This window comes from Camponotus floridanus, unplaced genomic scaffold (genome assembly GCF_003227725.1).
Source record: "Camponotus floridanus strain SB8 unplaced genomic scaffold, Cflo_v7.5 scaffold54, whole genome shotgun sequence".
Lineage (NCBI taxonomy): Eukaryota > Metazoa > Arthropoda > Insecta > Hymenoptera > Formicidae > Camponotus > Camponotus floridanus.
In genome coordinates this window covers 283,002-310,576 of record NW_020229703.1, presented here as the reverse complement: position 1 = coordinate 310,576, position 27,575 = coordinate 283,002, and the positions used below count along the sequence as shown (strand labels likewise).

The following is a 27,575-nucleotide window of genomic DNA, read 5'->3' as shown; positions in this document are numbered from 1 at the left end:
ATCCTTGCCAGGTGATCCGTTCTCGCGGCCTCCGCGTCGGATAATTCCAAATAAAAAGTCTTGCCATCTAAGGGAGTCCTAAGGACCCCCGCGATCGGCCGCATCTACGGGTTCACGGCGGTTCCCCATAAGTCGTATTAACGTTGCCGGCCCAAAAGAATCGCCGCGAATCTTAAAATTAGTCATGCACTCGACAACGAAGGACAATGTTGATGACTCGCGCGAATGTTCGGCCGATTGGACGACAACTTGGCTCCTTTGTAAATTATCTATTTTTCTTTCTGCCTTTCCCGTACGATGAAGACGCATTGAACGAATCGCATTATTCACATCGCGGATAGCTTTGAAATAATTCAACGATGAATTGAGATAATTTCAAGCTCCTTCGGTCTCGGATGACTTTCAAATTAAAAATGAAAAGTGAAAAAGACGAGTGTTGAAGGTTCTAAGGGAAAGGGTTACGTTCAAGGCTTTAGAGAGAGATTGTGGGAGGGATTATCTTATAATAATTATAATGATGCAAATGGATATTAAAAGAAATGAGCTATTTAAAGTATGATATCAACTGCAGTCCTCGAGATAATTAAAAAAATTTTCTTATAAAATATTTCAAGGTATTCAGTATTTATAATATCTTTCCCATATCTCTCTCTCTCTCTTTTTCCTGAAAGTGTCTTTAACGCGCGCAATCTCAATTCCCTCTGCAAACAACAACAGGAAGCTGAAACGCCACGTCGTGCATCGTGCACCATTAATTTCCCACATAACCACCAGAAGCGGCGCTCAAGCGCACGTGACACCATCGTCGCGCCTTCCTCTTGTGTGATCTCGCAAAAATCGAATACCTTACATCAAGTCGTGCGCGAAGGCGACAACGCTCGTAACCGGAAATGCACGACGCATAGATGTTCCTCTCCCTCTCTTCCTACGATTTTCGAATCCAGTACAAACCCCCATATCCTTAATGTTAGGACTTGTCAAAATCCGTCGAAAAAAAGTGTCAGTTCATGTTCTTATACACACGTGTACATATGCAAGTAACAATGCCCAATTTGTTATTATTAGATGTTGCATTCACAGATATTGCAGTTATTTATATGCCTTACTTTCTTTCCTCTACTTAAGAGAAATCACAAGATGTGTATTAAATATGCGGTCGCTCGAAAATTGTCTTTTGCGTCCATTTCTCGACTTTCTCGCAAGATTGAAGGGAGATAATCATGTAGATTATCATGTAGATTATCATGTATTTTCCATTATATCATCATATGTCTTACATTATTTCTATCATTATCGACTAGTCTTTTATTAATATATAATAACAGCCTTTTCTTGTTGCCAATGTAAATTAAAATAATATTATCTGTTCTGGCAATCAGATATATAATTTCAATCGAAATCGATTTGATTTAATAAATGATTAATGATGATTTGATAAATGATTAATTCTTCGTAATTAAGTCTCAAATAAATTTTTTTAAGCTTCTATTCAAAAATTGATTTTAAATTTTTCATTTTATTATTAAGCTGTTAAATGCTAAGTAAATTACAAGGACTACTACATGAATTTATTTTACACATTATTAAGATAATATAAAATAATTACTTTATTCCATTAAATATTTAATGTCCCTTTATTATACAAATGAGTAATGTATATATGTATATAATTATCCACTTTGGTATGCTAAAACTGCGTTTGTTCCGGGTTGAAAATAATCGACGTCGATCGTACGAACTTTCGACCTACGGCGTATGCGGAGCAACTAAAATCAGAGAGAGCCGAAAGCAGGCCAAAGCGTGACTTGGCATTCCATGAAAGCTTGCAGAGCTTCCGCAGCTTTAGCTTTTACGAACTCTTTAGTTCTATTTATTCGTTTAACTCTGATGGAAAATATAAAAATAGTTTCATTAAAAATATTAACTACAAAAAATAGAGTATAATTAAATTGAACAGACAATTATAAAAAGGAAATATTTATTTTAAAAAATAAATCCAAGTGTATTTTTCTCTTGAAATAAATCCCTTCATTATAAAAGGAAGTTTTCAGTACTGGCAATACACAAGATAATCATTATTATCGATTTCTGGTCGGTTATTTGCGTCGATACGCGTGTCGGGCCTTATATGTTTCCGCAAGGTTGCTGGACCATTTTAAAAGTGACACGTCGATACTCGCTCGAACCAAGACTTAATACGCTACCCTTATCCCTCGGATAATATAATACAATTCTTTCACGATGCCAGACTTCATTCATTCTCGTTCTAAAAGCGGCGCGCGTCTATCTCAGCATGAGTCACATCTCGATCTTGAGAAAGCATAGGTGTATTGCTCTCTCTCGTGTCTGCGTAAATCAGCCGATTCTAAAAGCGTTCACGACCGCCGAAATGCGAGTCACGCTTGCGAATCGTCGGTTTGCATCAAAATAACGCACGATTCAAACGTACCTTCGAACTACATTCCACAAAGAATCATTATCGAAGCACATAATAGATATTTTTTTCAAAGAAGTATAAAAGATATTTTTCTCACGTGTCTTTTTTTCTCGTACTTAAATTATGACATCAAATTATAGTCCAAGATCAATATATCGTGCATATTTTTTTTTTAAATATAAACGTCAAATTAAAATCAATGCTAAAAATAAAATACTTATTAAAAAGAGTAGCTTTATAGATTACATCAAAAATTATTTGTCACCATGTATAGATCACGAAACGTAAGGAATTGCATTGTCTTGTTATGGCAAGACAATGTTAAATCTGCATAAAAATTTCTTCTGACTATGTTGCTTGTTGGCCAAACATTTAAACACAAAAGCCACGTAGGTATGTGATCGAATCGCAAAAAGGATCCGGAAAGTCGTAATTAACGACTCGTTGCATCGAGGCACGTTATCGCAAACGATTTTTTCTATCGCGAAAATGTTTATTCGTGACTCGCGTCGTTTTCATACGCCGACGCGATTTATGGCTCGCTATCAAATTACTCGCAATGTAACATTGACAGTGTCATGTTTACGCGCGCGTGCATTGATCGATCGCGCAAATTCGATCGATAGAGTGGCGCGCTTTATACGGAGCGATACGAGGACTCGTCCCAAAATGGTAACCTCAAGGCTTCTCATTTCCGCGTGTGTCTCTCCTCTTTTCTTTCCCTCGTTATTATTCGCGCTGATTTGCTCGTTCTTCCGCGTCTGAGATTCATTATAATAAGCGTTTTTGATAGAAAAATGATTGCAGTTCCTGTGTCCCAAACTTTGAATTTATTATTATTAACTCAATAAATTTTAATTCAAGAAATCGAGATTGCATATCAAATATTTTAAATATGAATCTATCCTTGTATAATAAATCGTATTTTTTCTAATTATGAAACAAATACTTCTTCCTCTTTAAATTTTAAAAATAGCAAATAATATTTATTTCTTCATATACTATTTATATAGATTGCAAATATAAAAATGCACGATTTTATATAATTACGTACAATATCTTACATAATCACTATATAATATAAAGAGAAGATTTTCGTCAGACTGTAGTATTTAAAACGTCAGCCGAAAAAAAAATCAATCTTTCTTGTATTTACCTGGACAAACTATCGCATTTCTTATCAATTGAATACAAAGACTTGTCGGAACAAATGCGTCGGAATACTACTAAATCGACATGGTACAAGTGTCGCCCACGAGATCCAGAGTTTCGAACATATACGACCAGGATGCAAAACGGAAATGCCGTCGCGCGGTACGGTTGTTCCGCATGCAGGTATACGCAGAGAGATAGTCGCGGCTATATTTATATATCCGGAATATATCCGGGGGATAAGTATCGCGTCATAAAATCGAGGCGCGCCGCACCGCATTCATCGTCAATCAAACCATGCAACGCGACTGCGGCATAATTAAATGCATTGCCGTATACGGCTATCGAGTTTATATCGTTAATAAGCAATCGACGAACACTGCGCGGTAGGAAGTCGCCTTTTCGTGGCTCTCCGAGTGCGCCTTGAACGAGCATTCGAATAAAAATCACTACTATTAATTAATGTATTGATCATTATGTGCACGCGATATTTCCGATATATACCCGTGTATTTTCAATCCCTGATCTTTCAGATTAATTTTGAATCGATTTGAAAACAAAAATAAAACAAAAATTCCGTGTGAAAGTTGTTATATCGGGAAAATTAAATTTTTGTTGGAGTAAAAACTAGTAAATGTCAAAATCTGCTAATCATATATAATTTATATGCTAATCATATGTAATTCATTGATAATTTTTTTTCTTTAATTTAATAATTACACGTCATTATTTTTAAGATTCAGTTATTTCTTTTCGTTAGATAACAATTGATGCAACAATTGATCAAAAATAATTTATTACTAGGATGAGCTAGCATCAGATACTAACACAATCTCCATAAATATCATTCGACAAATCAATGATTCAATTACCGTAGCTTGTGAATTCCACGCGTTACGTCTAATCACACGTCGATCGCCGATCCTGGCCTCGTCGATCTCTCGATCGTGCAGAAGGACATGCAGAAAAACGATCCACGCGATCAATGCGAACTAAATCACGATACAGGTTGTCATCTCAAAAATTCTAATCCCCGCGTGGGTTTTGCGAGCCGGTTGTTCCCGTTATTACCGATTCTCGACGTTTGCAAGCGGCGTTCACCATTGTTCTGTCCGTCAAGCCTAATTGCATGTACGCTACGTCGAACGATGTCCCGCGTTGGAACTCGCTCGCTTGTTGGCTCGCTACCGGCGGCGATCTCGCGTAATCGCGTGAGCATTTATCGCGCACGTAGCATTAATCATTCCCAAGTATCTGGCGAGAGTAAATCACAGTGCGAATTTCGCGACCAACGAGCAAATCCGATTATTTAACCCTTTCGCTTTCAGCATTCTCAATTATGAATACGCTTTTTCTTTTATCTACTGTATTTTTAATTTGTTGTTATGAAATGCAATTTTCAAACCACTTAGCGTTCTTTGTGTTTGTCCGGTCATATGTGTTCTGAATTATGATTTAAACCTTTTAACATTGCTCGCAAATTTCAAACCAAGTTCTCTTACTTGGCGCATATTTTATAAAATTAATATCTTTTGTGAACTCTTTAAAATTTATTTATATTTTTAAGATATGTACAAACGAAATTAATATATCTTATCTAATTTATTAAAAACTATTTCCAAATTTAAATCCTGTTATAAATATTTATATAAGATATAATATAAAATCCGGAAATTAATTCTTCTATAATTATATCGCGTCGATCAACATCTGTCGAGACTATAGAATTTGCTTGAAGACAATTTCGTAAGATATCCCTGAATTTTCTAAGTGCACAATTTGCTTATAATTTAAGTTCCCTTACTAGGTAAAGAGACTAGTTATTAAAATAGTCTATTTGCTTATTTTGCGAATTCTCCTCAGACGGGTCGATTACAGTCGACGTGTGCGGCGTTTCGCTCTCCGCTGACTCGCCCGGCGATTTATGTTTATTTAATTTTACGTAATGACGAGAGGAGAGCGCGCGGTAAACGCCTAACCGCGTGTCAGCGGCAAAGAAGTCGTGTTGCGCCGTGAGGTGTTTAGTAATGCCCAAGACTAGTTTCTTCCGCCGTGTTTTTCCCTCTTAACGAGCTCGTGCGAGCGGGAAACACCGTTCGGTAGACTCACGAAGAGATGTCAGGACTCATTCCGCGTCCAACTGAACTTAATCACACTAGGTGGGATGCTTCAGTAGCAATTGGCGCAATTTCCAATTATTAACGATGCGCTAATAAAATGGCAAGTTTAATTCACGCCAATAAAATTATTAACTAAAAATCGATTCGCGAAAACAAGCATCATCTCGTGATTTTTAGAAGCCGAAGGAAGACAGCGTTGTACGAATTTCAAAAAGGTTTATGAGAATTAAAATTCAAATTTTTTTGTTACTTTTCGCTCGAAATATTAAAGTCCTCGCAATGTTTCACATAGTTCATTACACAGGAGAGACGCGTGAATTAATGTTAACGAGAAAATACTTTCTCCGGCGAGCCAATTTCGCGAATGCCGACGACTCATCCATCTTTGAATTAAGAAAGAAACGCGAAGTGTGCGGCTTCCTTTGCGTTACGCGGCGAGGAGCTCTTTAGCAGCTCGTTGCCCGAGTGTCTGAAGACACCCCCTTCAAAGTGGTAACGCCGCTTCCACTTCAGACAGACACCGGCTGCGCCATTAACTTCTCATTAGCCGACCGCGACGATGAGCGCCGGTGTCTTTGTCTTTCAAAAATTATATGCCGAGACGCGGGGGTATTATATGTCTGTACCAGGGATTTTCCGTAAGTTCACCAGGGTTAAAAATTTAGTTGCAAAGTCGTAAACTCGGCCTTTATTACGCGAAGACGTTCGATAAATTATTAATGAATTCGCGAAAGGATACACATATAATTCTACAAAAATAATAATTATTCGATTCTTTTTAGAACGAAACTTAAAAAGTTCTCGTATGTAATTAAAATGCGACTAAAGAACGAAGATATTTTATAAAATTAAGAAACGAGATAAATCGAGCGCGATTTTTTTCTTAAGTCGGCAAAACTTCAGTATCTCCTTTTTCAGAAGAAACGAACAAGAGAACTCATGTCACGCATTCTTATTTATATCGTCGAAATTGATACGAACATGCAAAGCGACAATGTTTCTCATTAACTTTATTGTCGGCTTTTTGAAAAAAAAAAAGAACTCACATCGATGCTCTTCTTCGACTATTAAAGTAACATTATTCCATCGTTACACATCTGCGCGATTCAATCTTTCGCACGTGCGTGCACATATTATTATATCGTAATCAATTTTAACGACTTCGCCATTTTGCTTCGCGCGCGTCGTAAATTCCGTCTCGCGACGAACGCAGTCCCCCAACGAAGGATCGTTACGTTCTGACGAGATGCGGGCGATCGCGAACGATAACCATCCATCTCCGCCGAAACAAGGACACCCCGTCCTTATTCGCGCCACGTCGCTCAATAAAATTCGAATTCGCAGTATTATTTCTCGCAAACGAACATATACATATACATATACATATATTCGCATGCATAATTCATGCGTGGCGAGAGCACGGATGCTCTGGAGAAAGGGTTTAGAACGTCCGACATATTTATACATATATCTCGCCGACGTGGTGGGCGTACGCGATCCACCTTGCGAATCTTCCCAGTACAAGGATCCTCAAGGTTATCCGCTGCTGTTATTTCGACCAATATGGCATGCACGTAATCTATTCTCTAAACCTCATCCTTCAGGACCTGTCACCGTTGGCCCTGAGAACGACGTACGGCCTGGTCCTGACAAATCCTCTTCATACTTTTTTTCTTTCTCTTGTAAATTCCCCGTTTTACAAATTCCACTTGACTATAGATATTTAATAACAAGTTAGAAGATATATAATGTAAATTTAATATTTAAAAAATACAAATATAATGTTGCTAAAATTCCAATTTTTATTTCTAAAACTTATCTAGTTATAAATGTTTTTACTTAATATTTAAATGTGAAAATTGTTTTCATATTTAAATATTAGGTTCGATACACAAGATGTATATAAAAAAAAAATAATAATGTGGTAATGCGATAAAATCTACATTGCGCAAAAAGTATGTACTTTTCGTAATATTGCATGCTTCCACGATAATCTGTTAGTCTTGTCCTCGATAATGTTCCTGGATCTTATCCTTACTTTATTTCCCTTTCACTGCCTCTTACTTCATCTCGCGTCACACGTAGATCACTCAGAACTGATGAACGTAAATCGCGACGCACCGCAAAGCAGGTAGTATTTTCATGCAAGTAATTAAGACACCGAGAGTCGCGCCGACTGCGGCAGACATGTTTTTCCTCGTACGATGACTAATGATTCGTCGCGCCTTTTGTAGAATGATAAAGAGTCAACTCATCCCATGAATTTCTGTGGGGCAATTGTTGCGAATTTTTTGCATCAATTTTAAAAGGTCGCCATTGTGTTAAAATTGACCGCGATCCCTTTCTGAATTAATTGCAGCGCTAAAATGAAATTGGTTATTGAATTATTGTTATCGTTAACGACGATCGTACATGGCGAGGCGACCTCGACAGTCTATTTCGGTTGCGCTTCATGCCCTTGCACCGGTTCACAGACCGATTATTGCTTATTAACGAAGCGACCGGTCGACGGCCGAGCGCTATTGGAAGCGCGCCGTGATTGCATTTAATCGGCATTTAATGGATCCGGAGAATCCATCGTCGCGAATGAGATACACACATATCCAGCAATCAGAGAAATTTCATTTCATCAATCGTTTTATCACATTCAAGCTCGTTGGATATATATTTCAGTATTACTGAAAAAAATATATAGAATTATATTTAAAAAACCATCAATAAAAGTGAACAGCAAAAAATAAAAATGTACAGAAATTTTTATTTAATGCGATTAAAAAGTTTACAGGAAATGTTTCTCATTCAAATTTCGTTAACATTTTGTTTTGCAAAATATTACCAAATCATCAACTCTAATTTCGTTGGAATATTGCTTTTATTTCTTTATTTAGTTATTGCATTCGCTCTCTTCCTTTGAAGAATCCTTACTCTCGATATTGATAAATTTCCATTTTTCTAAAAAGCCCCGTGATTTTTCGCGATGCTCCGCGAGGATGCAGCGTCGCAAAGATACAAATCGCAGACGACCAGCCGTCATGTTCCGTTCCCGCGGCAATTTGCATATTCTGTGCTTTTCGATATCTGTCCAAGCGCGTACCACATCTGGCGTTTCGAGGTCAGTATTACACTCTCCGTGAACATAACAGGACCAACAGTGCCATTTCCCACCGATCTGTCCATATCGCGACCCGCAATCCCGGCAATTCCTCGTGTAGCACGGCGATTTTCCGGCAAACGCGCTTTGGCGGCGCCGTTTTTCTCTCGCCAATTTCTTTTTCTTTACAGGTCACGTGAATGAATAATCTCTCGTCCTAAATTCATCGCTGTTAATGATAAATTTTCACGTAAGATTTTCCGCGCAATGCGCTCCAACTAATGACGACCTTGCACGCAAAATTTCCTTGGCGATGATTTTCCATGAGAGTTCCTTTCTTTTTTCACAGCGATTGTCGATGAAACTGACTGTTCAAATTGTATACGATACGACACGCGAGACTTTTCGGGCAACGATCGCGTTAATACAACACATTGCATTTCTCGCGCGAAATTTTCCGAGATTTATTTTTCGCGACCTCACTCGCAAAAGTTCACGACCCTAGAAGAGCGCGCGCGTCGTCTGTTCGAACACTAAGAACGGAGCGAAGTCAACGACCGGCTGTTAATCGACTTTACATGATAATAGGCCGAAGAGAATCGTGCCACGGTTGCCTCCTCTAGAAAGTTCGATTCGTGTGCAAGAAAGTCGATTACTCGAAGAGACAAGAGGCCGCTGCTTGAAGACTTACGACGCTCCGATAGAGTCCCTTTTAAGCCGGACTCGCTGCAACGAGTCTTGGAACGCGAGCACGTCTCGCGTTCTCCAACTTCCTAATCCTCTATCGCATCAGATCTTTATTTATTAACTTTGCCTCTATTTCTAGGCCATTCACATTTGACACATTTTTTAAATTCGATAAAAAAATTCTGTCGATATTGAATATTTCTAAATTTTATGATTTTATCAATTTCTTATTTTAAGTCTTTTTTGTTCATAAATTATATAGTAGAAGACAAATATATTTTACTAAATTTCTGAAAAAAAGAACGCCAGATTATTTAGATTTAATCCACAGTTGATCGTGAATAAAATAACTGCAAAAACTGATTGAGTTAATAAAATAAATTTTCTAACACGTTTTATAAGTTGGCTTTATGCAACTGTGTAAAATTCAGAAAAACATTTATGCAAAGTTACAGAAAGTACAGAAAAGTTCCAGCACTTATTTTTTTACCTCCAACGTCATAAACCAAGACTCTTAACTCCGACGAAACGAGGTGGCTCGTAAACATCGCGTAAGGAATAAATTTGTAAATTAAGGGGTAGGTACTAAGTGGAGATCTCCTCTCGCGAATGCATGAGAAACATCCATTTGCGTAAGGCTGCCGAACCATTGTGCTGCAGAAAGTATTTTTCCCTCCTGATTTTTACTTTCCAGCTTGCAGTTTTCCATAGCAATTAACAGTTGTGCGCGCGTTAAAACGCACTTTTAAGCTAAAGGAAATAGTGTTCGATGATAGTTCGAAGATAGAGATTATTTCGTATCGTCATATCTTATAATATTGCTGATAAAGTTAATAATTTCAGAAACTCGTTAATAATTTTTGAATTAGAAGAATAATAATTGGATAATAATTTATATATTTTTAAATATTAATTTTATTGTTACAATACAATTATTTATATTATTATTGCTGTTAATTAAGATGTGAAAAATTATTATCATATAATTAAATAAATTATATAATATTATATAATAAAATTACTATTATATAATATTATTTTTTATGATTAAAATGGTCTGCCTCCAAGATAATTATGAAGAAAGTTTTGCGCGCGGCGTTCACGAGAACTTTGGCGTTTGAGTCGATCTCGCTAGTATTCAGTCTGTCAGTTACTGGACCGTGGTGAGCACCAAGCATCAGGTGGGCGTAGGTAGTGCGTGCGTACCTACGCACTCTCGACAGAACCCGGAGGCACCTGTATGCCGCCCACGAGCCACAGTCAAGGCACATCGGCACAAGAGAGTCCTGGACAGCCGTTACCCATTCGATTTGATTAGCCGGCAAACGATGAAGATCTTAATGTTATTTGCCGCGTAATCGCCCATCTGAAATCTTTGCTTCTCTGCGGAGATAGATAAATGGGAAATCGCGCGCTCGGGTAATGAAGCTTCCGTATATACTATGGCAGATGGCCCCGTAGAATGACAGGCTTAGCCTGTCTATTTATTTTCTATTTGTCCTTTGATAGAAAGATAATTCTCATATAATCAATTTTTTACTTACACAAGATGCTACTGTCACATAAATCACTCTATAAATTTTCTATTGTCCTTTGATAGAAAGATAATTCTCGTGTAATCAATTTTTTACTTACACAAGATGCTACTGTCATAAATCACTCTGATGATATTATTACAACAAACATTTTGATAGCATTTAAGTTTTTTAATCGACGAGTTGAGGTTTATATCTTCATGATTTTCTCTATATAAATATTTTTAAAAGGTATCAAATTTTTTATTATAAAATCTTTTTACAAAAATTACTATGTTTTTTTATATTAGAATATTTAGAAATTATCTTTATGTTCTATTATATATGATTTCTTGATTTACGACAAATAAGTCGTATGATTTCTCAATATATCACTTTCGTATAAATCTCATTAGTCAAATGTCAAGAGAAAAAGTGTCCTAAATTTTGGTCAAGGAGAAAAAAACGTTTATTACTTCGATACTTCAACTTTCGAAATACAAATGCAAATTTGTGATAACCATAGGAAATAATAATAAAGTAATTAAACTTTGCGTGCGGCTTTCGTGATTTTTAATGAATTGCCGTTTGTTTCGGTCTTTTAGGTTTTCTTTTCGTGACTATTATTACAAGAACGCCTATAGCCTATCAAATTTGATGAATGTACGATCGGCTATTTAAGCACAGATTTCACTTCTTAATGAAGTTTCCAGGCAAACGCAAAATAAACATTATTGAGTTTTATGAACTTTTCTAATTTCGCACTTTCCAATTTCTATCGTTTGTTTCGATGAGATACTGCAGATACTGCTTCACAAAATTAATAATAACAATTATTTTATAAAATCAAAAGTTATCTTATCTTAAGAGATTTTATTTGTATTATTATACAAAGATTTAACATTTTTTAAAATCTTTGTTAACAATTTTTATTCTTTTATAATTGTTATCTTATCTTTTATCGATACACAAAGAGTTCTTTGTTAACACTTTATGAGGTACTATTTTTAAGAAACAAAAAAAACTAAATACTCGGTTACTAAAATACATACATGACATAAAACATAATGATTCTAGGAATCACCTTTCTACATCTTAAAATCAAGATGCAGTAATTTCTTCAAATCATGAATCATATCTTTTGTGATAGCTTTTAAATCATAAACGCAGTTTCAAGATACTTTGTTAATCGTGTCGTCATTCGCTTCATTATCCGCCGTGTCTTACATAAGTCCAAAAAGTCTTAAATAAATAAAAGAATAACTCCATATACATGTGGGCTAAAAGTCTGATTGTGAGTCAAAAATTATGATTATGCTATTTCTCGAAATCACAAGTGTTTGAGAATCCTCGCGTTCACGACTGATGAACGAATGTTAACTCATAACGTCCATTAAAAAGATGTTTAACTACACCATTAATATACGTTTCATATTCCAGAGTTTGCCTTGTTCCGCCCACCTTCGATTATTTATTGGCTAGCTAATCGGCGTATAAATTTAAAGTGATGTTTATATCAAGGCAACAGTGCGATTCAATCATATACATTTTATGTTGCACGCGTTACGTTCGTTTCTTACCTGAAGATGCATAGAAGATAGAAGGTAATGCGATAAATCTATTCGAACAATATCACATTTAGCATATCGATTTCTAAATGTTTTTGCTTACATTTGCATAAATAATTATAAATGTAATTATTTAAATATTTGTTAATCTTATTAATAAATAAATTGCGCAATATCTATTTTATTTTACTTTTAATAAGAATCGTGTATTGTTTTTAATAGTAAATTAAAAATTAGAATTTTATATTTCAAGAATATATATATTTGTTTTACAGAATAAAATTATCAATAAAAAAAAATAAAAAAATTAGTATGATGAACTTCATTTTCTTAAATGTATAATATATTTCTATTACAAGTGGCATATTTGTAATTTTACTTGCAACAGTATCATATTTTTAAATATTTAAATTTTGTATCAGTATGCATTTTATATTACATATATATTTATAATACAGGGATAATTTTTTGATCTTATTTTTAGACAAAGTATAATATATGTATGTGAAAAAAATTCTCTTGTTAAAAATTAACATTTGCTCGCGCATCGTCGCATAAATAATTCTCCTTACGATGAGCTGCATGCGTGAGCGTAAATATGTGATGCATTCTATTTATACGCAATCCGCGTGTTCGCCAGCAATAAAATCGTGGCGCAAATTTGGATGAGGTAAGGTCATCAACGTGGGAGCGTGGGAGTACTTTCACCGCGACATTACAAGTAAAGCGAAAAAAGCGAAATATAATATTGAAAGTGCGCTGGCCTTTCCGAAAGAAGGACCCGTCAGAATTCCACGCGTTGACAAATTGCTTGTCCTTTCTGTGGTACTCGGGATAACGACAAAAATGATTTGCGGCCTATCGACATTAATCTCAATCGAACGGTTCAATGCGAGTTACAATCGTTTGTCGAGACTAATTTTTATGTTTCGCTCTTCGTTCTCTATGTCTATTCGAATTTTATGATTCTATTCGAATTTTATGATTCTATTTGTTATTACGTAATAATTTGTTAAACGTAATATATTTATATAAAATTATTAACTATAAAATTGTTAAGTGCGAATGTAAAGCAACAAAATTCTTGATGCCAAAAATATGAACATTACCAAAAGTAGATATTCCATAAAATATACCTTCAAATTATAAGTCATCTGCTTAAAATAATTGAGACTAATAAATTTAAATATAACTTTCATGCGATACCAAAATTTAATAATCCTTGATCCATTATTAACGTAATACGATAATCAATTGACATTAATAAAATTTTACAAATAACAAAAAAAATTATATAGCTTATGCCCAAAAGTGACATGTAACATTTATCATTAATTGTTAAACGCATAAATTTCTTATTTAAATCCCCGATAAGATCCTCACTTTCGAGGTGTATCGCTTTAAACTGACGAAAGGAAGAAGGCTCATCGATCAGAAGATACGCACGTGCTTGCTTTTATGCTAATACCTATAAACTCTGGCACAATCGTCGCTGTTATTATCGAGGCTACTACGACCGATCGTAAATCTCACGCGCGACGGCTGGACATTTCAAAAATGGCTCCTTCCGAGATTCACTCGTATCCGAGAGAAGCATGCGTATGTTGAGATGCACACACGCATACCATTCGTATACAGTACACCATTGTTGGTCGTGTTGTGTTGTCGGTATTCTCGAGGAGAGCCGTCTCGCCATATGCGGCAAGGCCGCCCGTCCATGTGGTACTAGGCCTCATAACAGGCCCCTCTCTCGTCATCGTCACGTGGGAAAAAATCCGGAAAATACAACAGATTTTTACATCTTTGATTTTTTAATATACTAATACTTATAAGAGAGAATTCTATTTTTTAAGAAATTTTCTTTATATATAATTACTTTTGAAAAAGTATAAATATAAATTAGTAAATTAATTGACGCGATTTGTGAGAAACATATATAATTCAATGATGCTACTTTATGAAATCTAGATTGCATGTTTATTTTTCATATCGTTTCATGAAATCCCACATAAACGAACTAAAGAAAAAGATTGTACAAAAGGAAAGAAAATTGAAGTGAACGACGCCATGCACCGTTTCTTGTTAAGGCCTTTTATTAATCTTTTTATATAGTTTTTGGTCAATTTACAACTGTTCGTAGATAAAATGATAACGTAACATAGGCAACGTTGCGTATAATAATCATAGCAATTAATCTTTATCATTCTCTTGATAATAATAATAATAATCTCGTAATATAATATAATATAATATAATAGAGAATAATCATCATTATCATCATAGCAATAGTTGTAATAATAATATAATATTGGTAAATCGATGATATTGCTTAATCATTAACGCACGGCCGTGATATCATTGGGGTTACAAAAGCTTAGGCCTAAAAATTAGCCGCCCGGCGCCTAAATTAATGCGCACTGTAACGGGAGAACTAATATTTCTCTTATCTTTCGATACCAGATTATTCTGGTATACATTGTTACGATGCTATGACTGTTAAGAAAGCGGAATCGAGCGCAATATTTTCTCAGAAAAACACAGAGTTTGAACAAATGTTGGATAAGCGAGTACTCGAGATTTTACTGCATCGCCATCATGCAATTTTTCAATATATTTCAATATGTACAAATATTTTTACGTATTGCATTTATGAATGTGCCACAAATTTATATCATGAATTTATTCTGCCTCAGGATTAAATGCAAATATAAATTTTAATGATGACGCCATCGTTTAAAATAATGTCTTAAAAAAATATTAATTAAAAAATGAAAATTTAATTTAAAAAATCAATGATATTTTTCAATGATATTTTATAGAAAAACGATTAAAAAATATACATATAACAGTTATTGCTTCTGTTGAATTCTGAGAAATATTCTGTGATTATGCGCATTTGTGATCATGCATAAATCTTTCGAGTAAACTATCTCTGATTTTCGCTGAGAATAGTGTTTGGTGATTTAATATCTAGACATACTTAACCCTTCAATGATGGGCAAAAAGACAAAAGTTTTGTCGCGTAATATCGATTATTCGTTTTTTTTTATTCGAGTGACGATTTTGAATTTACATGATAATTTCCAAAACACTCTTCACACACTATACTAGTGTTCTTCATATTACGATGAGAAGTTTAAATATAAAAATATGCACTTTATCGTAAACTAATGAGACATAACAAATAACCCGTGTTAGCGACGATTATCGAAGGGTTAAGTCAATTTAGCTTAACTTAATAGAACATGCTTTACATGATAAAAACGAAGATATGCTTCTATAACAACGTATTCGTTATATATTTACAGAAGATATAAAACGCCATGTTTGCGCAGCACCGAACTTCAGTAAATCCGTCGTGTTTTCTCGACCATCTGTTTTGTGTGCATTTATTTCAAATCAACGCGAATCATTTCGAAGTAAAATAAATGATACACATCATGGCCGTCTAGACTAGAGATCAATTTAATTGCAATAGCAGAATAAAAGTTTTTTTCGCTGAAACTGCTCGCGGATATATATTTACAGGCAATGTTATATAACTTGTGTATGCATGCGTGTGTGCATGTGTGTAGAAAACACGACGATATTATACGCGTAAGATGTAGGAAATTGTTCGAGTTCCGAATAAGGCAAGGCGGCTCGAGTCCATCGCGATTAATCTCCGCTCTTTATGTCAGGAGATTCGCCACGATTTTCGCGTCTTTCCCACATGATCGACGTATAATTCGCGTACAACGTTAGCAAATTGAAGAAGACTTTTCTGAAAGCTCCGGCGACGGGAACGAACGGAGAAGGAGGATCGGCAACATATCGTCGTTCGAGCATTCGTAAGATGCCTCTACTCGTGGTCGTCGTACATTGACCGTTTACTATCTAACCACGTTACTAAAAAATAACCCTCTTTCGCATGTTAATCGCATCGACAAAATAAATCCTTTTCTCTCCGCCTTAATCCGTTACTAAGACACTTGGTACAAAATTTGGCGCTACGCTCGCGTTTGGTATAAAAAACAGTTAAACACTGGAATGGCATTTGTTCGACGACACATGTCAGTATCTATACAATGCAGTCTGCTTCAGGTTGAGGAAAACGGGAGGAAAAGGTGAGGGAGGGGGTTATTTGATTTTATATCCGATGGATCCGAACGTATGAGGGGATCCTCACTTCGATTTTCAATTTTTAATCAGTTCTTTCTCCTGTATCTTTCTCGTTCTTTTTCATTCCTTTCCTCTCCTTCGCGAGGCCGTAACGTATAAATAAATTATCTTTGATAAATATAACCGATAAACTATATAATTAAATAAAAATGATTAGGTGTTACCGATCGGCAACGATGAAAACGATTGAGTGTGCAATTGCAACGGTACCTCGACCATCTTTCACGATATGTGAGCTTGAGAATCGGCATCATTGATCGCATTAACTCTTAAAGTACCACGCACGTCAAATCACACAAGTAATATTTATATATCCAAACATTTAAAAATTTAAGAAAGCTTTATATACATATATATAAAAGAAAAATAATTTTATAAAAAGTATCACAATGCATGAATAAGATAAAAAAAAAAATTTTTTAAAAGAGTTTGCATGGTAATTTAAAGATTATTATTTCAAACTCAACAATTGACGAATGCATAGGATGCAATTAAGTGATTGAAAGTGAATCGATTGGGAAATTATTAATGCGAGACTCACCGCATTTAATTGCACACTTTTGATTCCGCATTAATCAATTGAAAACTTGTCCACGGAACGAGTTTCCTTTCTTTTTCTTTCTTTTATTTTGTTGTCTATCGTAAACGTGTCATCTCGTTCTTCAGCACCATCTAAGCACCACCCCGATACGTGACTACTAAGAGCTACTAACTGATTGACCCCGTACCGTTAAGGCCCGTTAAGTTACTCTCTAGTCGGACGTCTTCGATCTACAACGATGGTTGTTGAAGGCGTAGGCGAAGAGCAGAAATAGAAAGCAATCTAAGCATCGAACTGTTTGCCATGATGATAATACACATGATAACACAATAAAACAAACATTTAAATAATACAAAACGTTTAATGTAAAATTAGAATTTTTTTGAAATTTAGATTCTAGAGAGAGAATTTCAAATAAAAATTCAAATTTTAGATAACTATATTTTCTCTAAAAAAACTTTGGAAGTTTTATGTATTAATTTAAAAAACTTATAAATGTTTTTCAAAATGTATCTATTTTAATGGACTTTGATTTTAAAAATTCTAAAATAAAAAATTGCAATTCTAAACTGCAAGTTTGTAAAAATAATTAACTTGTAATTTTGTAAATTTTTGAAATATTTAAAGGAAAGCATCTTAAAGAGCATCTTCAATATTAAAATTTCAATATTAAAAAGAAAAAATCTAAATAAATAGTAATTTTAATAAATTACACTTTATTTTAGTAATCCATTTTTAATTTTACGGAAGATGCTTTTTTATGATACTTCCTGAAAATTTCCTGAAAAGTGATCCTTTTATGGAATAATTCAATTATCGTGGACTCTCGATTTTTCTTTTCCTACGCCTAAAAATCTGTGAACTTTTTAAATTATAGATCTCTCTCTTTCTTCTTTGAATCCCCCTTTAAATACTATCTTTTTAAGTCAATTATAAAACATATAAGTATTTTTAAGTCAACTATAAAACATATATATACATTCCTCTCATGTTCTATCGTGATTAAGACGTCCGACTTGTCTATTAAATCGAATCAAGAATCAAGCGCAGCAAGAGGCGCGATATTCGCCTCGGTATAGTTGCTCTCGCTAACGTCAGTGCTGACTCGATCAGCCTAACTTAGTCTAACACTGGAAGGTTACCCGATATATCTCGATCCTCAAGACCCGATCGAAAAAGAAAAACCACTCTCAAACGCTGTCCGATGCCACAGACATCGGTCTTTTATAGGGGACGGTACGAGGCACCGGTATCCTCGAGCAACCTTCCTGGGGTTTCGGATCTTTTCGGGGACTAACCGATACCTGAACGTCCTGGGGAACAGTCATCGTCCCGTTACTGTCCACCCACATTTTGGCAAAATCCATATTCGCGGCATCGTCGGCCGAGTTAGCCTGATAGTCCCTCAGGAGGCCTTGCAGTTTCTGCACCATTTCACGCTCATCCTTCAAATCGCCCAGTTTTTGCAGAATCTGATCGAGCAGCGGATTCGTCACCTTGGTAGGCGATGACTGGAGAGAAGCGGTACCCGTAGCCGTTCTGATCCTCCTGCCATTCCTATCGTATTGAATGCTACTGTTCAGGTTCGGCCGCGATTGCAGACTCTGCCTACCTGGACTCTTCCGCGAGAAACTCGGCGTCGTGGCGCACGTGGCCGGTGTCGATCTCGGATCCAGGAAAGTATCCGTCTGAATGCTAGCTCGCCGTCTAGTCTGACGGCCGTTCCACGTGGCACTACCGCCGACGGACGTTTTCGCTTTGGGTATCGGTATCGGTGACAGCGTTTTACTAAGACTTCCGGTCGGCGTTGACTTACGTACCGTCCCGTAGCTTCCGTTGCCTCTGCGTATCGAACCACCTCGGTTTAACGGGCTACTCTCCGGGCTAGAATTGCTGTCTTTGGGTGTCTTACTACCGGATGACGTCTTGGATAGATTGCTATTTTCTCGCACGACAGAACTGGCGCGTGGCGTCCTGTCGCCCGTCGACGAAGACGCCACGCTCCTGGACGGGGACGAGACCCGCAAAGGACTCGCTAGCCTATCCTTTCGAATTACCTTGCGCAGCCCGGTCTCGATGCTATCGGTCTCCACGCCAGATCTTTCCTCGGATTCTGTTTTTGGCGGTTGCTCTGAAACAGAAAATGGAAAAGACGCGCATTCTTAGACGCTGGATCTGAGATTTGTAATTAATTTGTTTGTTCTGACATTAGTTTAGTTACTTCATGTCATATGAGAGTAACACAAAAATAATTTTGGAATATTCATAAAAAATGTGTGTGTCAGTCTTTTATATTTTTCTTGATCAACATTTAATCAACATTTAATTAACATTATTCTTTATAATTCTTATAAATGCAAATCTTTTTATATATTATACTATATTTAATCATTATATATAACATTGACATTAATTAAATTTATCAAATTTTAAATTTATCTAATAAGTAAATTTATCTAATTTTTAATGTAATGTCTATTTCAATTAATAAACTTGGCGAAACTCATTAATTAAATGCAACTAGATATCTCGGAAAACATCGTATAATATCTTATTCCAAACATTAGAAAGCATCGAATTATATAAACGAATTGTTACACAATTGTGTATCGTTCTTTTCGTCGTTTCCCGTTGTGACGATCCGTTAACATTGTCATACAGCGAATGCATGCGTGTAACTATTAATATCGAAGCTTAAGTTTTTTTTTCGTCATCACGAGGTGTCAACTTTCGCAAACACGTGTGATTTAGGATTCGACAAAAATCTTGACGATTACCAAATTGGTCGGTCTCGCGTTTAGCATATTTAGCGTAGGCGAGGTGAAGGAACGGGCCCTGACACAATTGGGACCGAACGGTGGGTCCTGCTGTATGATTTACATTGGCAAAACGACAATCCTGCGAAAGGTCGAAGGCAACTAATCCAAAGACAAATGAATCCCTTCATCGGGACTTCCGCGCAAGTTGTAATCATAAATCTTCTGCTGCTTTATATAACACGAGAGCTTGAATTTTTCTACATAATTTTTATGTAACCAGTTATGTAAATCTTTTTATCATCATCCATATATACCCTTCATTTCATGTAATTTATATTCTATTACATAGTAATTGTTGATCATATATTTTATATTTATTATACAATTATTAGTATTATTATTGATTTGATTAAAAGATATTATCCGGATGATTACACATAAAATTTTTATTATCAATATCCATATAAAAGATAATAATATATTAAAAAGAGAAATATACATCGATAAACGAAATTAAACAAAAATTTCCTAATAAAATTGACGTAATTTAATATTGCATAAGAAAGAAGTGTACATATCCAATTATAATTATTGAAAATTATACATTTGTTTGCGATAATTTTACGGTTTTATATTCAATTTTTTTGACAAACTTAATATATATATTTTTCTTTCTTTTTTTTTTTAATTTATATCTTGCTATAAATGAGCTATATAATTAAAGTGTTGCCTTTCATGTTTTTCTGATCAGCTGTTCCCTCACCAAAACATCGCCTGTCGTTTCATATTTCATATTCGCGTATTGCATACACACCTACGTATAAACCACAGAGAAAGTCGATTCTTCGGTAAAGAAGAGAAATTAGATTTTTAAATTCATGTATCGATGTCATGTGCGCACGCGGGAATGATAGAATGGCGTTGTCCCCATCGGGACAAATGTAAATGAGAAAATATTCATCGAACTCGAATTTTAAATGAAGAATGACTCCTCGAAATACGGCTCACCGATCACGTTGAATTTAATCCTTGTCAGTTTAGAAGATTCGACCGGATTCTCAATAACGTATTGCGTTTTTTAATCCCATCCGCGAACGCAAAAACATCGCATAAATATTAAGGTGTTCGATTATAAATTTATTGAGTTACGGCAGATACGCATATATTTGCGCGAACGCAATTCGTAATTAAAATCTGGGAATCGAAAATCTATTTCGAGATCTCGTCCTAATAACGCGCTACTGGTTAAACCGGATTCAGCCTTCATCGATCTATGGAGTCCTTGGAACTTGTTATTAAAATTACGCAAATGAATTACGAATTAAATTTGTTGCAAAGGAGCCTGCATTGACTTGCTAATATTAGAATCGATATCACAGTTTCGTATTCATTCAATATCGTACATGACGGTTATGGCATAAAAAAAATAAGTGCATATAATTTACAAGGTTTATAACGAGAAAATTATAGATTTCCTTCACACCTTCTGAGATTTTCATATATATCATTGGATTTATAATTCTATTTTCATTAAACATATTTAAACCCAGTCTACAAGCAAAAGTTATTTTTCATTTAAAAAGAGCACTAACATGACTTATATCGATCGATAGAAAAGATTTCGATATTCCATCTAAAAAAATAATTATAGTATAAAAATAAGCAATTCCGCTTCCATAAAACGTAACGAGGTAAATTAGCTGTTTCGGCTAATTTATTTTATAAGAACTACTTCAAACTACCGTGTTACGTTGAGCATTGTCAAATAATGACGATATGCTCGGGAGCGCTGGAACGAATCCAGTGAAATCGCGAAATTCATTTCGCTGCTTCAAAAAATTGCACGTCGTTGCTGTGCTCAATTCTCTTGGACACTCATTTACGATGTAACGAATAAACATGCTTCAAAGCCCTTGCGAGATAATTTTTTTATATAACTTTCAATCTCTCTCTTTAATCTTTTTAAGTTTTGTCTTAATATTTAATAATTAAGAAATAATAAATTCAAGGCAATTCTCTAATCAACAATCAATTTAATTCTTTAAGCATCCAAAAATATTTCGTTACTGTGGTTTTAATGCTTTCATATTTGTTTCAATTGATCGTCTTAATCTTGCAACTTTGTTTTTACTCTCGATGCTAAGAAGACGTTTTCTCGCATGACTGAACACAAATATCTCTCTCGAAATCTAAACAGAACGTACAGCATCATAAATGTGTCGACACGCATTGGAGAGCAGATCGCATGCATCGCGTTAAAACAAGTCAAGTACTTTGATGCGCATCTTTGAAACGTACGCGCTCTAGCGCCATCGCATAAATTAAAGAGACCAATGTAAATGAATGAGTCATCGGAGATCGCCTCCGGCGACTTTGCGTAAATCTCGATAGAATATTTGTTGTCTAGAACGCCCCCGGACCGTCCTTTCATCTCTCGCGAAATGTAACATGAAAGTTCATCTCGACCGTGAACCGAGGATGAAAGAGAGAAGGAAATGCACGTAACAGAATGAATTTTAACAAGAGTAAATAAATTATTATACTCTGTAAAAAATTCTTTACAGGTCAAAAAGAATATGTGTTAAGTGTAATATAAGTAGATGAAAATCTTAAGAATAAATATGTACAAATTAAAATGAATATTATAAATATTCTAATATAAAAATGTAAATTATGATTCATAAAAATGTAATTGCAAATTCGTCAATAATTCGAATAAATCATTCCATTTACTCGAAAAGAACAAAAACAATATTTAATATTAAGTATGTATTTGAATATTAATATTAAGTATGTATCGCATTTATGTATGATTTTTTATTTAAATAATTAAAATTTTTTCTCTACTAATTCTGTATCTCTCTTTCATCTGTATTTAGATGACAATTTCCGGATATCCTAAAAAAAATTAACATAGAAAATTTATAATAGAATTTAGAAATTTAACAAAATTAGAAATTCTCATTTTTTATAAAATAGAAAATAATTATAATAATTCATTATTAAAAACAATATTTATTATACAAATATATTCTTAAGAGAATTTAAAGATATATATTTAACTGATTAAATATACGTAACTTTGATTTAAAAACGATGAAAAACACAGATGCGTATCCTGCTATATATCAGTATGTTTTGACTCGAACTCTAGAAGTGCTAGATTAAAGCAAGTTTCTTGAAAAACTTGTTATTTCCGCGTCACTCCAGTGAAAAGTGTTCAGGTCACCGGGTTATAAGCTAAAACTATTCCAGTCCGTTCAACTCGTAGGGAAAAGCACCGGACGATCGAAGCGAGTCGCGTCGCGCCGCGGTTGGCCGCCGCGGACTTTTTCCACTTGCGGCAATGCGTCACAAGCGCGTCAAGTGAGTCGAGTATGTACACGGATGCGTGCTTGCGTGTGTTCAAGGCGAGAGCGTACGACGAGTGTTATCGAGGATCGACCGGCGGCGATTGTTCCGAGGACAGGTTGCTGGAGATCGCCCACGCTTCGAGCGATCTCCCTCGCGTATAATCGACACAGCGGCTAAATGTCAGCCCGGCCCGATGCGGAGAACGCGATCTTATATCGCTCGTATACTTGAATATATTTCCTACCACTTTGAATATTTAATCGCGAAGTGATCCAAATGTCGGATCATAGGTATCGATCTACAAAGAGACTCGACAGAATTCGCCGGGGATGGTTTGTCGTCGCGCGTTTCAATACGAGACACGATCGACACGAGCTACCATCCAACATCGAATCCGACGCTTTTGTCATGTTCGATTGACAGGACGGTCTCGATGAATCGATAAGAGCCCACCCGATCCCACGGCGCGTAATTAATGCGAGACGTTCAAATAATAAACGCGCCTATGTGTATGCGTGGATTCGTATAAATTCCTAATAATTTGTGCACATTGTATGTAAATCGTATCGGAATTTATGCGACAGTTTGATCGAGCTGGAGATGCAAACTAGACTTTCATCGCGAGATCATAAGATTAGTACTACCAGCTCATTTAAACGTGCGTATGAGCTAACGGGACTTTAGGATCTCTCTTTTTATCGTTATTGATTCATTTCTTAATTTAACAATGAAGTTAAAAATTTTTTTAAATCGTGATAAAACATAATTAATAGACTATAAGATTATACTTAAATTAGGTTGCTGTTTTGACGAAATTTCGATAAATTAAATAGATGCATCGTGATATTTAAATGACTTTAGCGAAAGGTTACGGAAAAAATAAATTAAAGAAGAAAGAAATTCCTGTATAAATAAGTATTTTTCTACAATTATGATATCTCTTTTATTAAACCTAACTTGGCGCACAAAACTTAATAGAGATATCTAAAAAAGTCAATCAATACATCGAATTTTTTATTTTCCCAATAGTTCTATTTCCTTTTTCTACGCGAAGTAAATTTTCCTCTACATGTGTGTTACATTTCTTTCCTCTGGATAAAGAAAATTTATCGTCTCTACCTATCGTCGTATAAAGCACCGCAGTTCCAACGGGCGAATTAATTCGTCGTCGTCGATACTCACGAGATCGACAGGCGGAGATAAACGTCACTCGCGGGCGGCGAAGTATTAAATTCCGCTGGCGCGCGATCTCGTTCTCTCTATTTTCGCGGACAAAGCTCTCGAGGCTCTCCTTCTCGCATTCCGCCGCCGTAATCGAATTTAATCTCTCGATTCGCATCGGCATCGAGAGATTTTCTTTTCCGCCTCTCCCGCGCCTCGACACGCGACATCGTGTCGATCGCACAATGCGCGGGTTTGTGCAGTCACATACCTCCTCCTCCTCGGCATCCCGCATTCTCTTATTAAATACAATGACTCGCTCGCTGGCGAGCTCACATCCAAACACTGACACTCGAGAGTCCGATCAGTGTGTCACTATATCCACTCGATGGACAATAGAGATAGGTGTGAATTTTTCATCAATTTTTCTTTCAAATCAAAACCGATCAATGTGGATAAGACAGTATTTCAATTTGTGAATTCCATTTAAATTCCACGCGTAATCTGCATCTGGAATACATATATATATATATATATATATATATATATATATATATATATCCACTTACTTTGACAATCGGCAACCGTGGGCGAGCTCTGCGTGCTGGTGGAATTCCCGTTGGCGGTGGACGATTGGACGGCACCGAGGCTTCGGTAACCCTCGTCGGACACCTCGCTGCAGTTGTCCGAGTGCTCTCCATCGCCGTGCGGCGACTTCTGGGTGTTCGCCGTGGTGTCCTTGCCGAAAGTCTCGATGGGTGGTTGTTCCTCTTTACTCGGCGTGGGGCTTCGGCTGCCGCTCGAGTCCTCGCTGCACTTGTAGTTGTAGATAGACGGCTCGTACTTTGGCGTGTCGTCTCTCTCGACGGCGCGACGCGCCACACCACCCTCCACGATGTATCGTTTCGTAAACTCGCCCGACACTTTAAGACCGGACTCCTGAACACAGAACAAACAAATCCGGTTCCGATTACGTATTCCTCTCTACGTATCTTTCTGCTTAAATTCCGAATGACGTGAAAAGATAAAAGATCGTCGAGATGTTAATATCATTAATTTCAACAAACTAATAGAAGTGATTTCACGAACAATTTTTTATCGCAAATATCTTATATTAAATTTGAACTCTCAAAAGTTATTATTAATATTTAAAATATATATCTCGCAAAATAAAAGAGTAAACTTACTCGAGTATTTTCCTGAAGCTTTCCGTGATAGGTTGGCGATCGCGCCTCCTCGTTGGCGTTCCTTCTGGAATCGATATTCTTCCGTGGTGTCGGGCTTCTCGATCGCAGATTCGCCCTGGGCGTCGGCGACCTCGATCTCTGCTTCGCCAAATCGGTCTGATGCTGATTCGGGCTCGCCAATAGTTTTCTATGCGGCGTGGGACTCCTCGAGCGCTTCTTCAACTCGTCGCTCGATTGCGGCTGGTGTTGTTGCTTGCTGCCGGTCGTCGGTCGGTGAGGTGTGGGCGATCGCGAGCGATTGCTAGAAATGCTTCTGGGTGGTGCGTGCAGCTGCGCCGATTGTAGATTCTGCACCGAACCGACGCTCGACGCGGAACTTCGCCGGGTTCTCGGAGGTGATGATCTGAAGGTGGAAACAACGACCGCGGGCTTTATGGCGGAATTGATGTCGGTTGTTATATCGGGTCGTGTTAACCGGCTGTGCATTGGAGAATTTCCAGTTTCCGTATTCACAACGAAATGTCACGACATATACTATACGTTCATGAATGTAATGAAATTTATAGCAAAAATCGTTAATCGTTAATAAATTTGCTTCAAGCTGGTTTATGGTAAAAATTAAAAACGTAAAATACGATATAATTTCTAATTTAAAAGAAAATAACAGAAAAAAATATTCTTTTTCTCGCGTAAGTCTAATTTATGAGCATGATTAGCATTAAATATCAGATAAAAAATATAAATTTGAAATAAAGATTCTATTAATTAATTTATTCAAAAAAATAATTCATGCAAGGTAATATAAAAAATTAATAAAAATAAATAAAAATCCCGTAGAATTAAAAAGAGAAACAAAAATACGTATAACAAAAATACATATAATAACTGCCATGTAATTTATCACATTCATACGTATTTCAAAATTAAAAGAAATTAAAATTTGGCGTGTGTTTCAATTTAATGGTATCAGTATTTGACTCTGTGTTAGAAAGTAGACCTCTGCTTTTATCGTTATCAAAGTATTCTTTGCACCATATCTGTGTATAATAAAAATTGTGCCAGTGTAGTAAAAAAAGAGCAAATGCTCACCGTTCATAATGCACCTGCGCGTTACCCAGGTCGAAGGATCCACCAGCCTTTTGAATGAGCTTCGCTGATACCATCGAGCGATGGGCTGAAAAATTCAAAAAAAAAGATTGTTAAGTTCGTTAGGATCGTTAAGTTGCGACTTGTTTGAAGAGAAGGATTCGATAAAAAATGATTCGTGTGATACTTACAGTTTCTGCATCGGCACGGATCGTGTTTTTCTAAATAATGGCTCAGAGTATCCCATCCACCACCGACACGCACCATCACGTGACTTCGTAGGACCCGGACGTAGATCGTGACCTTGGTGTCGCCAATTCGATACTTGCCCTCCGCCACATGAATCATCGGAAATTGCGTTGGACATGTGCATTCCTCTACGATATCGCGGACCTGAAAGCAGAAAATGATCGATTTTTAAATAAAATCTAATGAAAGATATACTCTAATAATGTTATCAATTTGAAGAGATTTTCCTGACACTTATAATATTAAAACTTTGAATAAATTCCCGGTAAAAATTCAGGTCGAATGTAAAGAGATTTTGTTGAATATATTTTCTTCTATTTTTAGAATTTAACATTTTCCAAAATTTGAAATTTTTAATACCAAACTGCAAATCGCTATTTTTGGTATTGCATTCTCTGTGCAATTCGATAAATATATCTCTCGAAGAAGAATATATAGCTCGAAGAGAGAGAGTATCAATGATGTATTTTTGGATTCAATATCAAACAAAAACACTGCGGGAGTATAT

At 35.9% G+C, this 27,575-nt stretch overlaps 1 protein-coding gene across 1 annotated transcript in view; it reads right to left on the bottom strand.

Annotated features, from left to right (window-relative positions):
- Nucleotides 1–18,005: 18,005 nt before the first annotated feature.
- Nucleotides 18,006–27,575, bottom strand: part of LOC105257387 (GAS2-like protein pickled eggs) — a 57,338-nt gene continuing 47,768 nt past the window's right edge. The window contains exons 4-8 of the mRNA XM_011267971.3: nt 27,010–27,211; nt 26,822–26,906; nt 25,733–26,135; nt 25,115–25,484; nt 18,006–19,402 (exon numbers count right to left, since the gene is read on the bottom strand). Coding sequence (XP_011266273.2) covers nt 18,462–19,402; nt 25,115–25,484; nt 25,733–26,135; nt 26,822–26,906; nt 27,010–27,211 — 2,001 coding nt within the window. The 3' untranslated portion in view covers nt 18,006–18,461. The remainder of the gene's footprint in view (nt 19,403–25,114; nt 25,485–25,732; nt 26,136–26,821; nt 26,907–27,009; nt 27,212–27,575) is intronic.